This window comes from Ornithorhynchus anatinus, chromosome 8 (genome assembly GCF_004115215.2).
Source record: "Ornithorhynchus anatinus isolate Pmale09 chromosome 8, mOrnAna1.pri.v4, whole genome shotgun sequence".
Taxonomy (NCBI): Eukaryota; Metazoa; Chordata; class Mammalia; order Monotremata; family Ornithorhynchidae; genus Ornithorhynchus; species Ornithorhynchus anatinus.
In genome coordinates, this window is record NC_041735.1 from 39,334,210 (window position 1) to 39,351,150 (window position 16,941).

Sequence of the window (16,941 nt, forward strand, 5' to 3'; positions counted from 1 at the left end):
GATATTCCTTTCTTTCTTTCAAAACCGTAACGAGGCCCCGAGTTTTAAAATGTTATGGTTTTAAAACGTTATTTTTAGTTTTAAAATGTTGTTTTAAAATGTTATGGTCATCGTCTACTCTTGGAACTGCACTTTCTAAAGGACAGGATGAGTTGATGTATGATCTTTCCCTCCAATAGTGAGATGAATGTTTAATATGTAATGTTGAGAACATGAGAAGCAGAGAGATTCATCAAACTGTGATTGTCGGGGTTGAACCTCTGGTTTTAGATGAAACTGGATTTTACAGTAAGAAGGGACAGAGACACGGGATATTTATTTTTGTTGCAGAAATAAATTACGGGAAGCAGAGCAGGAAGATGTGGCCTGGTGGGCAAAGCATGGCCTGGGAGATACAGGGCCTGGCTTCTAATCTTGGCTCCACCACATGCCTGCTGTGTGACTTGGGCAGATCACTTCTCTGTGCCTCAGTTTGCTCAACTGCAAAATGGAGATTCAGTACTTGTTCTCCCTCCTATTTAGATTGGGAGCCCCATCTAAATAGGGACAGGGACTATTTCTGACCTGATTAACTTGTATCTATTCCAGTGCTTAGGACCTAGTAAGCACTTAACAAATGCCATCAAGAAGGAAAAAAAATGTGGGAACTCCTTGAAGGAGGACTTTGGCCATATTTTGGCCATTCCAAAGTAGTAATTATTCTTCAAATGAGTATGACATAAATCTACAAAGTTGCTCCTTTATGACATAGACTCTAAGCTCCTTGTGGTCAGGGATCTCATTGATCAACTCTGTTGTACTGTACTTACCCTAGTGTTTAGAACAGTGTTCTGCACACAGTCAACATTTAATATATCCATTACTTGATTTCTTAGTGGCAAGAACTGAAATATGCCTTTGCTTGCCCCAGATGAAAACTCACGTAAAGAATTGAGAATTAAGAAGACATAGCTTTTCATAAATGCACCCTGAACCGGCAGGTTGTAATTACATATTGCCATGACAATCGGACTTCTGTGGGATTCTTCCACTGGGATCCTTTCAAGCTAAACTAATTAAAATACTAAAATACTCCATTGTTCACATAAACCATATCAGTGTATGGCATTGTGAGATCGTCCTGCACCTTGCATTTCTTTGAGAAAAGTAATATTGCATATTGGTAATCCTGCTATATTTTGTAGGGCTTATCTCTTTCTCTCTCCCTTCCACCCCTCATGAATTTATTTTGAAAACCTCCTCTTCACCGGCCCTAGAGTGCCCCTTGCTATTTTTTCAATAGCAATTACTCCCTCTGCTATACTCTCCGCTTGGTTGTTGCCTTATCTGTAAACAAGGTGAGGTGAGATAAAGGGAGGAAGGAAAGGCAATGTAAATGAAAGTGGGGATTTTTGGTGAGGGGAGAGGAACAGAAAAATCAAAGTACTTAAGCCAAAGCAGACCAAATAATTAGTGTAAAAGCAGCCATAAATAGGAAGTTGCCTGGGAAATGGGTTTCTGCATTAAGGGAACTTTCTGTCCCCAAACAAGGCTGTGAGCATACGAGTTAATGATTGCACCCTGCTGTCTCCCATTCCCTCAGAGTCACTGTGGCTCATATAATAACGCTTCATTTTCCACAGCCATCTCCCTCGATTTGAACACGAAGTCTTTAAGCCGGCAGACTGTCTTAATATGATATGCATGAGAGTCATGAATAGGAGTTGAAAGATTTGATTTGAGAACCATTCCTAGATAACGAATTTTACTTTCCCTTAATATTCAATTGTTTGATATGCAGGAAGATAAAACTAGAGATTGGGTGTCAGTTAATTGTTTTACCATTCTCCAAAGAGAACCCTTGACAAGACACTGGCAGGGATTAATAAACGATAATACATTGTGAGAGCAACTAGTGGAGGTATCTGATTCATGGCAATGTACAGTAGGCCCTGGCCCCTCTACTTGACCCCGGTAAGTGGTGAACGAAAAAGAAAGATTCCCAAGGTGAGATGTAAATGGAAGCATTTGGAGACATCACTAGCTACTCTGCTTTGTAAAGTGGAGTAGAAGTGAGAACTGGAAGCAAATTACCTCAGCCAAGGACGAGAACATGGTTGGAAATGCTCGAGAGGACTGAGTCAGTAACGGCAACTGCTGTTGAAAGATTCATAAAAAAATATCAAAGATGGGAAATATAAGCTTGGTCCCATTAAGGGATTTGAGTTTTGGTATTGAGGAGATGAATGGGATCTTGAAAAGATAGTCTCTTCTTCATTGTTTTGAATTTCCAAGATGCCTAGAGATAAGATCCCTGGAATTTCTTCATAGAAAAGAACCACTCTGAAAATCTGGGGAGCCGTATGGTTAGATTGCTGTGAAATAAATACAGAACGAATGAGTTGTCACAGAACTGAAGCTTGCCGGGCATTTTTAAGGGGAAAAGAAAAGCGCTAATATATGTATTAGAGTCAGTCGTGTTTATTGAAAGCTTACTGTGGGCAGAGTACTGTACTGAGCTTTTGGGAGAGTATAATGTTGACATTCCTTTTTAATCCTAAATCCCTGACAGGTCTCTGTGTCCCGTACCACCCCTCTTATCTCACCCTGCTCTTTCTCACATTTATTTTTAAAGCCTCATCATTTAAACCATACCTCCGCTGGGCACCTCCCTTGAGGCAACACCTGTTTTTACTACCCATGGCCATGGCCTTATTAGTTTACAGACAAACCTCAAGGTACAGAGGGATTAGGTTCCCTGAAAATGTGGTTTTATCATGCGTGGCTTTATTGTGGGATCTGCCTTCCCATAAACTTACAGGTTTTAAATTAAGATCCATTCCAGAACCTCTGGGAAACTAATATCAAAGTCCTAGGCATGCCATATAATGGCGTTCAATCCTTATTAGAGTAATTCAGAGCATAATTTGGAACATGAACTAAACGAGGAACTGTTAATGTGATTAAATCTTTTCGGGGGGTGTCACAGAAGTAGACCCTCATTCTCACTGTGGTAATGGTTTTTCAATTTTTGAAGAATTTGTCCAGTCTAAGTTGAAAAGCAGTTTTGTTTCTTCAGGAAGTCCTTCAGGAAAATTTACTCCTTCTGAGCATCTTTGCCTTTTTTAATCCCTCTCTCCAACAGGGTCTTCTTCAACTATTTATAAAAATTCATCCATTTATTCATCCATTCTACTGTTTCCCCATCTGCAATTTTCTTGAACATCTGTAGACTGTAAGCAACTTGTAGGCAGGGATTGCGTCTACCAAGTCTACTAAATTATCCTTCCCTAAGCCTGTAGTACAGCGCTCCACACAGAGTAAGTTCTCAGTAAGCAGCCTGAGCAACAGCATAGACTAGTGGAAAGAGTACCAGCCTGGGAGTCAGAAGACCTGGGTTCTAATCCTGGCTTTGCCAGTTGCTTACTGTGTGACTCTGGGCAAGTCAATTAACTCCTCTGTGCCTCAGTTTCCTCAACTGTAAAATGGGGATTAAATCCTACTCCCTCCTGCTTAGACCATAAGCACCATTTGGGACAGAAACTGTGTCCAACCTGATAAACTTGTATCTACCCCAGCGCTGAGACCGGTGCTTGACACATAGTGAACACTTAACAAATACCATAAAAAATAAATATCAGAAAGAACTGGGTTCTGATTCCTCCTCCGCCACTTGTCTGCTGTATGACCTTGGGCAAATCACTTAATTTCTCTGTGCCTCAGTCAACTCATCTGTAAAATGGGGATTAAGACTCTGAGCCCCATGTGGGACACGGGCTGCGTCCGACCTGATTAACTCGTATCTTCCCCATTGCTAAGTACAGTGCCTGGCACATAGTAAGCACTTAACAAGTGCCATTAAAAAATACCACTGATTGGTATTGTACTAAACTCGGGGTCGATACGGTACAGATAGACACACTGTCCTATCTGGGGTTCACATTCTAAGAGGGAGGGAGAATAGGCATTTAATCCCCATTTTACAGATGAGGAAACTGAGGACAGAGAAGTTGTGACTTGCAGAAGGTCATCCAGAAATGTGGAAACAGCATGGGCTTTGGAGTCAGAGGTCATGGGTTCTAATCCTGGCTCTGCTGCTTGTCAGCCATGTGACCTTGGGCAAGTCACTTAACTTCTCTGTGCAATATAACAATGCAAGATAACAATGTTATCTCATTTGTAAAAGGGGGATGGAGACTGTGAGCCCTACGTGGACAACCTGATTACCCTGTATCTACTCCAGCGCTTAGAACAGTGCTTGGCACATAGTAAGCGCTTAACAAATACCAACATTATTATTATTAAATGATGCAGTCAGGATTAGAAGCCAAATCTCCTGACTCCCAGACCCATGCTCTTTCCACTGTGCTGGTCTCATGGCAATGGGATTTCTTTGAACCCTAAAGACACACAATCAGGCTGGGATGAGGCAAGCAGGCAGATGGATGGGGGAAGGGGCAAAGGAGATTCCTTACATCTAGTCCTATTCCTCAGGGAAGACCAGGATGGAGGCGTCACTCCTGTTGTACCTTTTACTCCTTCTTCCTCTCTCCTTCTCTCCTCCCTTCCCTCCACTTTTCCTCCCCTTTTTCATCACTGTTCTAGCTAGGTAGCAAGTGTTACCATTTCTCAATCCTTCCTTTCTAATCTGGCTACTTGCATCCCCATCTGGGAAAGAAGGCCAAACAGTCAGGACTCATGCAGAGTTAGCAGTAGTGGATTGGAAGAGAAAAACCCATTTTAAGATACGCAGGTAAGCAGCTGACCACTCTACTGCTAGCCATTCACAGTTTCAGTCATGGAATGACATCAGTTTTAAACAAAATTCTTTGTATTCAAAGATTCGATAAACCACATCTCCTTCCTCCTCCCGGCACCTTTTTTTCTTTGGGTATTTTCTTATTTAACTAACCCAACGTTGAAAAAGAGCAGCTTTTACTATTTAAAAAGTGAATATGAGCTCAACAACCTTTCAGCACTTATTTTTCCCTCTAGTCAGAATGAGGGCAGAATGTAGCATGACCAAAGAGTAGATGTCTAGGAGTACAAAGAAATGTTTTGGTTTTTTCTTTCCTATATTCAACCCCAGTGTTTCTTCGACTAGGTCTAAATGAAACTAAAAAACAAACAAACATCAGAAGAACATGCAGGATGGGTCCCGCTTTTAGAAACATGGCCAATGAGGGTCAGTTAGGAAGGGGTGAGAGGGTCCAACCGTTCACTGTGTTAGAACACAGGACACATCGGTATTATCTCCTCTGGAGGGGAACAATGCTTTATTTTGATAGGCTTAGAACTCTAGTGATTCATTAAAAGAACAGTGCTGCTGAGAGCACCGAGAGCCAAATTGCAATCAGGAAGATGACGATGTGAAATCGCCTTTTCGTACTCCACGTAACTGCTCCCTGGGTGTCTTTGAGTCACACGTCCTGCCCACTCTTTTACACTGCCAGGCCAAGGCAACGGTAGAAGGACCGTACCGGATGCTTGTTCTTCCTCTGGCCCCCTTCGTTACGATGACTGGGATGACTCTCCTCTGACTGAGGAAGGGATCTGTTTCCCGGGGTGATGTCAGGAAAAAAATAAAATAAAAGGAAAACTTGGCTCATAGATACCTCGGAAATTTAGTTCCAGCTGAAAGGTGAGAAGAGTGAGTTTGCTACAGTTGGTAAGAGTAGCACGTCAGGGTCGCCTCAGTCCCCCAAATAGCCTCCAGAGTCACTGGAGAAGGGCTCAGATAGAAGTTTCCACAGCATCCTAAACTCTTAGGTCTCTCTCTGACCACAACGGAAACAAGCAAGAATTGGAGACTTCAGCCCAGAAAATCCCCAAACCCCACTCCTCAGACCACTCAAACCACCCCTTGACTCTCAGATAGGCACCCTAAGCAACATTGTGAAATTTGGAGTACCAACCAGCCATCTTATCTCCTGAAGGGAGCTGTAGAAAACTTGAGGTGTTACCTCTCTCCCCACCCCTCAGCTTCCTAGGTAAACACATTCCTCTGGCAACCAGGAGCCGCCCAGACCCCCTACCATATTTATTCATGGAACTAAGAGCTTTAACTAATTTCTTAAAGAAAAATAGATATAATCTTCACTGACACGATTTTGTAACAAATCCGATCCAAACTGCCCCTCCCTCATACTCTCAAGGATTATTTTTCATTCCCCACCACACCCGTGGCTCTTTCTACTCTCCTGCAAGTGGTTCCAGTATGTGTTCTTTTGGTCCATTTCCTTTAGCTTTTTTTTTGGGGGGGGGGGATATTCCCACCATTGGGATTTTCAGCTTTCAGGGTGAAACTACTGCTGATCTACATAATCATTTTTTTCTCCCACTTTGGGGAAGATGCCCCTCTCTTGCCAGAGATCCTAGCCACTGGCCCCCAGGCATGATGATTTCTTCTTCAGCATCCTGTCCCAAGGGTTGCTTCATCACACCTCCGGTTAAATGGCCGAGAAGCTTCTTTCCCACAGTTAAGCTTCCCCCTCCACATTTCCCCATTTTTTCCTGTGATTGGCTGAGTTACAGGTGAGGCCACCAGTTAAGTACCTTTTACTTCAAGTACGCAAGGTGAATCCAGAAGGTTGGGGAAGGGAGAAGAAAGGGCAAGCGAGTGTAAGTGTCAAGATTTTTTTTTCTTTCAATTATAATTTCTTCTGTGGGATCTTTTCCCCACTTGGAACTGCTGACTTGTTGGGAATATCCCAAAGAAATTGTAAATTTACAAAAAAAAAAAAGCTTCAACAACCAGTCTTTCCTCTCTCCTCCCCTCATATGAAGAGTCTGGAATGGGAACAAAAGTCGTGGGACTCCTGGACAGAGAAGTGTCTAGAAAGCAGAATGGTTTGTAAAAGAACTATTGGGAAAGAAACATAAAGACAGAGAGAGAATGTTTTTGTTAAGGGAGCAGCGCAATGAGAATGCCGGCTCCTTCACTGACATGAACCCTACCTGAATCCTTGGGAGTCTGACTCCTCTTTCCTCTTCCGAATCAGCAGTACTTCCTCTGCAGGGGAAGGCAAAGAGACGTGCCGCTGGTCACAGGGTTGAAGTGTTGATGCTGGAGGTGAATTTACTGGTGCTCCTCCAAAATTCACTGCTGGCAAGAACTGCTGCTGCCCTAGCAGTTCCAGAGAACGGCTTTCTCAGCTGTATGCAGTTCTGAAACCAGTCCAAGTAATTGTTTCTCACTCCCTCACCTTTCATTTCCTCTTAGAATATATCATTTGTCCTTCTTTCTGCATGCATCATCTTCTTCAGGACCTGCTCTGGGGAGCCAAAAGACCTTAACAAAGGAATCTGGGAACTTGAACTCCCTTCTGGATGCCCCCCAGAGCCCTCATCTCCTCCCTCTATAAACCTGATGACCTTGTGAACTAATTTGTTGTCTAGAGAGAGGCCATTAGTTGAGGACATCCCCAAGGATCACCCTTCTTCCCTCAATGCTTTCTTGCTCTCACTTGCACATTTTCCTCCTTTCGAACTGTGTTTCCGTTCCTCTTAACAATCTCATGCCTCTATGTAGGCCATGGATCCTTTTCCCATCTGAAAAGTACTCTCCCCACCTTCCCTCTCTTACTGCACAATAAAAATGATCGATTGGAGAAGGGAGATTCTGAAGGCAGGGAGACCAATGATGACGTTAGCACAATAGTCTACCTGGGATCTGCTGAGGCCTTGGACCAGGTTGGTGGCTGTTTCGGTGGAAAAGAAGGTAAAAGCTAGGGAAATGTTACAGAAAGAATCAAGTATGAAACCAAGGTTGCAGGCTTCAGAGACAAGAAGGATGAATAATGGTGTTATCAACTATGAGAAATTTAACTGGGAGGAAAGGATCAGTCAGTAGTATTTGTTGAGTGTTTTGTTGTGTGCAGAACATTGTTCTAAGCTCTTGGGAGGGTACAGTTTATTTTATGGTATTCATTAAGTGCTTGCTATGTGTCAGGCACTCCATTAAGCACTGGGGTAGATCCAACTTAATCAGGTTGGACACAGTTTCTTTCCTGCAATGGATTCCCAGTCTTAATCCTCATTTTAAAGATGAGGTAACTGAGGCACGAAAATGTTAAGTGACTTGCCCAAGGTCACACAGGCAGGTGGCAGGTTCAGGATTAGAGCCCAGGTCTTTCTGACTCCCAGGCCCATATTCGATCCACTAGGCCATGCTTCTTCCCTATTCTAAGCTATTGGGCCTAGTGGGAAGGGGTGTGGGCCCACGAGTGGAAGCACTGTGGTCTCGTGGAAAGAGCATGGCCTGGGAGTGTGAGGACCTGGGTTCTAATCCCAGCTCCACCACCTGCCTGCTGCGTGACCTTCTGTAAGTCACTTAACTTCTATGTGCCTCCGTTCCCTCATCTGCAGAATGGGGATTTGATGCCTGTTCTCCCTCCTACTTAGATTGTGAGCTCCAAGTCGGGCCTGCTCATCTTGTATCTACCCCAGCATTTAGTACAGTGCTTGGCACTTTAGTAAGCGCTTAACAAATGCCATTATTTTTGCAATAGAATTAATAGATGCAATCACGATCCCTGCCTTCTAAGGAGTTTACAATCTATTAGGGAAAAGGGATATGTACATATGTTAGTCCCTAGATGGTAGGGTATGTAAAACATATACCAAAATGCTACAGGAGATTGAGGGTAATAATAACAATAATAATAATAATGATGTTGGTATTTGTTAAGCACTCACTATGTGCAGAACACTGTTCTAAGCACTGGGTAGATACAGGGAAATCAGGTTGTCCCACATGAGGCTCACAGTTAATCCCCACTTTACAGATGAGGTAACTGAGGCACAGAGAAGTTAAGTGACATACCCACAGTCACACAGCTGACAAGTGGCAGGGCCGGAATTCGAACCCATGACGTCTGACTCCCAAGCCCGGGCTCTTTCCACTGAGCCACGCTGTACTCAGATGGTGTGGAAGTGCTGAAGTGGCAGTTCGGAAGATATAAACCGGAGAAATTAATCGAGGAAGATCTCCTGGCGGCGATGTGATTTCACAGAACACTTTGAAAACTGGGAGAGCTGTGGATTCTTTGGTATGCAATCGGAGGACATTCAGACTGGGGGAAGTGCTTGAGTAAGAACTTGGTCGTGAGAGAGATGAGAATAAGGCGCAGTGACTGTGTTAGCTTAAGAGTGATGAAGAGTACAAGTTAGAGTGTAGTGGGATTTGGGAGGAAGATGAAGAATTCAGTCATAGACATACTGAGTTTAAGGTGCTGGCAAGACATCCATGTGGAGTTGTCTTGGAGACAAGAAGAAATGCAAGATGACAGAGGAGGTGAGAAGTCAGGATTAGCGAGATAGTCTCTCACCTGTGGTCACTATGGGTTCCCTCACCAGAAGGGAAAAAAACGAAGAGTGTAAGAGGCAGGAATAATAATAATGATGCTATTTGTTAAGTGCTTACTATGTGCCAAGCCCCGTTCTGAGTGCTGGGGTAGACACAAGATAATCAGGTTGTCTCACATGGGGCTCATAGTCTTAATCCTCATTTTACAGATGAGGTAACTGAGGCCCAGAGAAGTGAAGTGACTTGCCCAAAGTCCCACAGCTGGTAAGCGACAGAGCTGGGATTAGAACCCACGACCTCTGACTCCCAAGCCTGGGCTCTTTCCACTAAGTCATGCTGCTTCTCTAAGATAGAGACTGAGGTAGAAATGGAAACTGGAGACTACCAACAGACTGAAGACAGAAAAGAGAGTGTGAGAAATATCAGGTGGCTGAGAGAATTAGTGAAAGGGATAAGATTCAAAGGTGGAGTTGGACAGGAGAGAGTAGGTAAGTACTATAGATGGGTGAAGGAGAGGGAGGTAGGGGAAACGGTGAGCAGTCTATGATGTAGCTATCCCCTCTAGACTGTAAGCTCCTTGTGGGCAGGGAACCTGTCTACCAACTCTGCTATATCGTACTCCCCCAAGCACTTAATCCAGTCCTCTGCACACAGTACGTGCACAGTAAATACCGTTGATTGATCGATAAGTTGCCTATTTAGACTGTAGTTCTGTGAATGCAGAAAGAGTCAGACGAGATGAATGAAGGCAGAGGAAAACAGGGAGCTAACTGTGGTAGTCTGTCACTGGTCTCTTTGCATATTGCCTCGTGTACTTCTGGGGCTAAGGTGGACAAAAGGCAGAATTTATTAAGTGGAAAACAGAGTCTTGTACGTGCCTAGGAGAACTCCCAGCAGTGGAAGATCTCGTAAAGGCTGAGGCCTTGTGATCTGGCCCAAGAAGAAGCCAAATTAGTAGCTTCTTAGCTCCTAGATTCTAGTCGCTTCATTGGCATAGAAAGGAATTTGATCAAGTGGTCTTTTATGAACCTAATGACAAGTGGCACCTGCTAATATAGGAAAAAATATTATTCTAGAAAGAGCAATCAAAAGTCTTTATTTTCAGAGAGATGAGAACCAAAGCCAATGTGTTAAACTCGAAGTAGAGGAAATTTCCTGGGAAAGTTCACGACTAGGCCCGGGGACATAGTTTCTATTAGTCAACCAAACCGTAACCACTATTTACGTGCAACTAAAGTCTTAAAATTGAGGAAAGGTGGATGCTGAAAATAGCATTATCAGTAATGTTAGCTTCACTGATTTTATGTTTTTTTTCTGCTTAAAGGCAACAAGTTTTCCAAATGTATTCTGAATTTTGATAATTGAGGCCTGTGGTATCCAAACATTTTTGAGGAGAGAAAGCTTCTGTTCACAGCGTAGTTGGTTAGCTCTATTAAACCAAATATATATTCAGTGAGTCAGAATTTCGATGAATATTTTTTGATTCAAATTGCTTTTAAATAAACATGCCCATTTCACTCAGGACAAAACAGATTTTTACTGAATTCTTTGGAACAATCATTTTCCAAATGACATAGGAATGAGGCGATTTACAGATGTTCTTTAGCCAAAGACATTTCTGTCATCTTCTATGATCTTTCCTTCTTTCACGGGTGGAGATGTTGTCTCACTAGGTCAATTTAGCTTCCTGGCTTGATTTTTAAGAAGTGTCCTAAATCCCTGGCTGCGGTTTAAGTGGAAAGAAATTGCTGTGAATATTGACAACTATAAAAGATCAGCCGGGCAGAAGGACTATACTAAAATGAAGCATTTTGGAAGGTAGAGAAAGCACAGACTGCTGCTGTATCCCCGTTAGAGCTTCAGTTGCTTCCAAGAAAACAGTATCTAATTTAATTTCTCATAGAAAATAAAGTACACTAATGCTTTTCCAAGTTCCAAAAAATGGACCCAAACAATATAACTATAAAAGTGATAGTTACATGAACCAATAGAAATAAAAGTATGTACCAAAACTAAAGTATTTTGAATTAGATTATATGATTTAAACTAAAGAGCAACATAAAAAATGCTAGTATTAAATTCAGGAAAGAACCCTAAAAGAAGAAAATGATAGCAGGAATGACTGTATGCACATTGTTTAAAATAAGCATCTGTTTGGGTTTTTTTGGTGCTGTTTGTTAAGCACATACTGTGTGCCAGGAACTGTACTAAGCACTGGGCTAGATACAGGATAAGCAGGTTGGTTATAGTTTCTGTCCCACACAGGGCTCACAGTCTTAATCCCCGTTTCACAGATGAAATGACTGAGGCACAAAGAAATTAGATGACTTGTCCAAAGTTACACAGCAGACAAGTGGCAGATCTGAGTTAGAACCCAGGTCCTCTCACTTCCAGTCCCGTACTCTTTACATTAGACCACTGCTTTCTCGTTACTCTGATCAGTTGTAATTTTTTCAGTTCCTCACTGTATGCATGACCACTTTACCAATCAATCAATGGCAGTTAATAATAATAATAATAATAATAATGTTGGCATTTGTTAAGCGCTTACTATGTGCTGAGCACTGTTCTAAGTGCTGGGGTAGACACAGGGGAATCAGGATGTCCCACATGGGGCTCACACTCTTAATCCCCATTTTACAGATGAGGTAACTGAGGCACAGAGAAGTTAAGTGACTTGCCCACAGTCACACAGCTGACAAGTGGCAGAGCTGGGATTTGAACTCATGACCTCTGACTCCAAAGCCCGGGCTCTTTCCACTGAGCCACGCTGCTCCTCTATTATTGTGGACTTATTGTGGAGTTATTGAGCACTCACTGTGTACAGAGGACTGTACTAAGTGTTTGGGAGAGGACAATAAAATAGAATTGTACAATGAGTTTAAAGTCTAGAGGCCAGGAGGGACATTAATACAAATAAATAAATTATGGATATGCGCTTAAGTGCTGTGGGGCTGAGGGTGGGGCTAATACCAAATGCCCAGAGGCAGCTTCCAAGTGCAGAGACGACTGAGAAGGGAGAGGGAGCTGGGGAAAAGAGGGTTTAATCCGGGAAGGTCTCTTGGAGATGTGACCTTGATAAGGCTTTGAAGGTGGGGAGACTGCTGGTCTGGTATATACGGAGTGGGGAGGGAGTTCCAGGCCAGAGGGAGAACATGGGAAAAGGATCAGCAGTGAGAAAGCATGGTAAGCAAGTTGGCAAAAGAGAAGCGAAGTGTGCAGACTGGGCAGTAGTAGATCAGTCGAGGTAGGAGGGGGCAAGCCGATGGAGTTTCTGTCTGAGGTGATGGTGGTTGGGCAACCACTGGAGGTTCTTGAGGAATAAGGAGAGGAGAACTGAATAGTTTTTTTAGAAAAATGATATGGGCATCAGAGCGAAGTAAGGACTGAAGAGAGGAGAGACAGGAGACAAGGAGGTCAGCAAGGAAACAGATAATAATAATAATAATTATTGTATTTGTTAAGCACTTATTGTGTGCTTAGCACTGGAGTCGAAACAAGGTAATCAGGTTGTCCCATGGGGGGGGCTCACAGTCTTCATCCCCATTTTACAAATGAGGTAACTGAGGCACAGAGAAGTTAAGTGGCTTGCCCAAGGTCACACAGCAGACAAATGGAGGAGCTGGAATTAGAACCCATGTCTTCTGACTCCCAAGCCCGGCCACTAAGCCACTCTGATAGATGAAGGCAGGATAGGATAGTGCTTAGATCAGCATAGTAGCAGTTTGGATGGAGAAGAAAAGGGTGATTTTAGTGACGTTGGGAAGGTGGAAGTGACAGGATTTGGTGCAAGACAGTACATAGAACGAACAAGAGAGATGAGCCGAGGTTCGTTACGGTTATGGGTTTGTGAGATAGGGAGGATAGTGGTACTGTGTACTGTGTGTGTCTATCTCGGTATTCTGTCTCAGATGATCAGTGTTGTCCGGCTAGAGATGTCCCAAAGACAGGAGGAAATGCAAGACTGCAGAGAACAAGAAAGGTCAGGTAAGGGGGAGTTAAATTTGGGAATCATCTGGGAAAAGATGCTAGTTGAAATCATGGCAACAAATGAGTTGTCCTGGAGAGTGGGTGTAGTTGGAGAATGGAAGGGGACCCAGAACTGAGCCCTGAGGGACACCCATTGTCAGAGGGTGAGGGGCAGAGGAGAGAAGTCTGCAAAAGAGACTGAGAAGGAGCAGTTAGAGAGAAAGGAAGAGGATCAGGAGAGGATGGTGTCAGTGAAGCCAAGGTTGATGATCCTTCAAGGAAAAGGGGGGTGGTCCATAGTATCAAAGGCAGATAAGAGATCTACAAGGATTAGGCTGGAGTAGAGGCCATCGAATTTGGTGAGAAGGTGGTCAGTGGTGACTTTTAGAGAGGGTAGTTTCTGTGGAGTGAAGGGTTGGAAACCAGATTGGAGGGGATCAGGGAGAGAATTGGAGGAGAGGAAGTAGAGACAGTGAGAGTAGATAAGTCTCTCAGTGCATTTGGAGAGGAATGGTAGGTGGGAGTTGGGCCAATAAACTGGAGGGAGCTGTGGGATCAAGGGTGGGGTTTGTTTTTTTTTAATTTTTAGAATAGGGGTTACAAATAGCCTGTTTGAAAGCAGTGGGCAAGAAGCCACTGGAAAGTGAATGGGTGAATGTGGCTGTCAGGGAGCGGGCAAGGAGGTACAGGTGGAGGAAGAAGATTTGGAGAGGAAACAAGATATCTTCTTTGGAGATGCTGCCTCTGGTTTACAGTATTTTTTTTTTAAACACTCTTCATTGGTCTTAGCTTCAACTCATGTACGACATCACTGTAAGATTTTAACCAAGTAGAGAAGCAGCATGATCTAGTGGATTGAGCCGGGGCGTCAGAACAACCTAGATTCTAATCCCAGTTCCACCACTGGTCTGCTGTGTGACTTGGGTAAGTCACTTAACTTCTCTGTGCCTCAGTTACCTTATTAGTAAAATAGGGATTAAACTGTGAGCCCCATGTGGGACATGAACTGTCTCCAGCCTGATTAGCTTGCATCTACCCCAGTGCTTAGTACAGTTCCTGGCACATAGTAAGTGCTTAATACCATTAAACCGCCCCCCCCCCCAACTACGGAAAGGTACAAAAAGGTTGAGCTGTCCAACTTGATTATTATTCTCTATCTCATTATTCTGTCTCAGATAATCAGGGTTGGCTGTACTGAGCTTCCACTTCATTGTAAAACTACCCCCCCATTTCACATTCTCTCCCTCTCTCTCTCTCTCACCCATACTAACTTTTACCAGCCAGCTTATATTAATATCTTTAAAACTCCCCAAGAGATTTATCTGTCAGTGATATTTTAAATGGATTTAAGAAGTTATGGGGGAGAGGGACTATGGATGCCACTCATTGGTAGATGCAGGTAATCCTGGCCATCCCACCTTCTTTGCTTTCCAGCAATTTAGTCCATCTTGGGTATCCGCAGGAATGTTAGAGGGAGGATTATCAGTCGGTTCTAGAAAGCATGTGAATTAGAAAAGAACATATCAATCAGATAAAAATAAACTCAGGGTGAGATTTGAGGTTCTTATTATAAACATCTTCCTGAGAATAAATTCTGCTATGTACAGCGTTCCCATTGCTTAGTTGAGAATGCTATCATCTCACAGCATGCGATGAAAACAATAGAAAATAGAAATCAAATTTAAAACCAAAATGCTGACCCTGACTCACTCAGGGTCCCTGATAGGACATTGGTTCTCTGACTGTTCTCTGTTCTTCTCCTCCCTGTTTCATCATCTGTTAGCATTTCTCCGAAAGGGTAGAGAGAGCGTTTGTAAAAATCCTCATTTCTTTCTTTTTCTTTTCTTGGCTGAATTCCAGCATTTCACTTGTCAGTGATGTGAGAGGCTTTTAAAGCTGGCACAGGCCCCTGCGCAGGTGCCCACCCTTATGCTATTGTACCAAGACCCGTGTGAGCGGGGCAGGAACATTTCAGCCGGCTTGGGAACTCAAGCAGTCGCGTGGCTTTGTGGTTGTGCATTTAGTTAAACGATGGCTAAGAAAGACGGCGGCTTCGAGAACACAGAAATTGAGGCTGGAGGAAGGTAAGTGGAAAAATGAAAGGGGGAACACAAGCGTTGATTGTGACATGGGATTATTGGGGTTGGGGGGGAGAGTCATGTAGTTTATGCAGACCTCCCTGTATGTTCTGGCTTTTCTCTGGCAGATTATCAATCCGCACTAATGACTTGACCGATCTTTGATTTTAGGCTGGGAGGAGTTAGGAAAGGGTAAATTTAGCCCGATAGCCAAAAGCTGCTTCGAATTGACCTCGGGTGTTCTGCGTTGGGAGGAATCAAGGGTTGCACGTGTTCTCTACTGGCTTCGTGATTAGGCAAGGGATTCAGACTGATTACAAGTTGCGACTTTTTCCCCCCCTCCCGCAAAGGAATCGTCCTGGAGTTTTGCCTGTAGAATGATACAGAGATGTACTCTGCCTATTACCTGATGCTTTACACTTCTCGTCGCTCAGAGGTGGCACAGCAAAGAGCGTCAACGCCTGCCTTTCCACCTACTGGGAGGGCTAGGGAAAAGCCCGCCGTGACCAAGTAGCAAAATAAATTTGCCTTTTGACTTCCAGTTCCAAAGAGGAGGACCGACAGGGGGGTTAGACGGAGCAAAGGCAAAGCCCTTTAAAGACCTGCTAATTATCCCGCTGGAGCATTCGCCGTGCAGATGCTTCAGGATCCTTTTGTAGACTTTGAGATGGGTAAGCGGTGTCGGCTCAGAGGGCCCTGGCGGTATTTACCCACCTTGGGCCGGGGGAGGGGAGACTTTAAAAGCCCCCCTTGATTTTATCCCCAACTGAAGGGCTGCGGGGAGGGAAGGAGTAGCAGCAGGAGTGAGCAGCGCGGATCCCCACTGCTCCGTCTCCCGAGTGTGAGGCTTCTGTTGTCACTCGGCTGCCGTTTCGGGGAGAAAGCGAGAGGGATCCAGCTGCAGGTCTGGGCCGGTGTCTCCTGGAGAGAGCACGTGTATCCTTCCTCTCCGACCAGCGGGACCCCAGGTGACAGCGGGGATGGGTTTAAAAGGCGAGGGTGTGGAGGCCACTCGCCTTGTTTTTTTCGCCCCCCAAACATGGGCCGGGGGCCAGGACCGGCACGGGCTTCCAGGGGAGATTTGCGGGCTCGCTGCGAAGAGCCCGGCTCCGTTGGATTCCCCTTGGGGCCGCTTGGTGGGCCCAGCTAATAATTATAATAATAATGGTTTTTGTTGAGCACTTACTGGGTGCCAGGCACTGCCCTAAGCGCTGGGTGGGTACAAGCACCAACGGGGTTGGACAGAGTCCCTGTCCCACGCGGGACTCGCACTCTCAATCCCCATGTTCCAGATGGGGGAACAGAGAAAAGGGAAGCGACTGGCCCGAGGTCTCACGGCACCCAAGTGGGGGAGTCAGGATTAGAACCCATGACCTCCGGACTCCCAGGCCCGTGGTCCATCCGCCGCGCTGCCAAGCGCTCACTGGGTGCCAAGCACTGTCCTAAGCGGTGGGGTGGATTCAGAGTGGACCCCGTCCCTGTCCCACGTGGGGCCCACGGTCTCAACCCCCATTTTGCGGATGAAGGAACCGAGGCCCAGAGAAGTCGAGCGACTCGCCCAAGGTCCCACAGCGGACGGGCGGCGGAGGCGGGATTAGAACCCGGGTC

At 44.6% G+C, this 16,941-nt stretch overlaps 1 protein-coding gene across 3 annotated transcripts in view; it reads left to right on the plus strand.

Moving 5' to 3' along the window:
• Positions 1-16,941, plus strand: part of CPNE4 (copine 4) — a 426,330-nt gene that overhangs the window by 123,209 nt on the left and 286,180 nt on the right. The window contains exon 1 of one of the 3 annotated variants that reach the window (XM_029070547.2): positions 15,202-15,339. The exons of the other annotated variants lie outside the window; for them this stretch is intronic. Within the exon in view, the coding sequence (XP_028926380.1) occupies positions 15,287-15,339 (53 nt within the window). The 5' untranslated portion in view covers positions 15,202-15,286. Of the gene's footprint in view, positions 1-15,201; positions 15,340-16,941 lie in introns of those variants that run through there. 3 annotated transcript variants of the gene reach the window in all.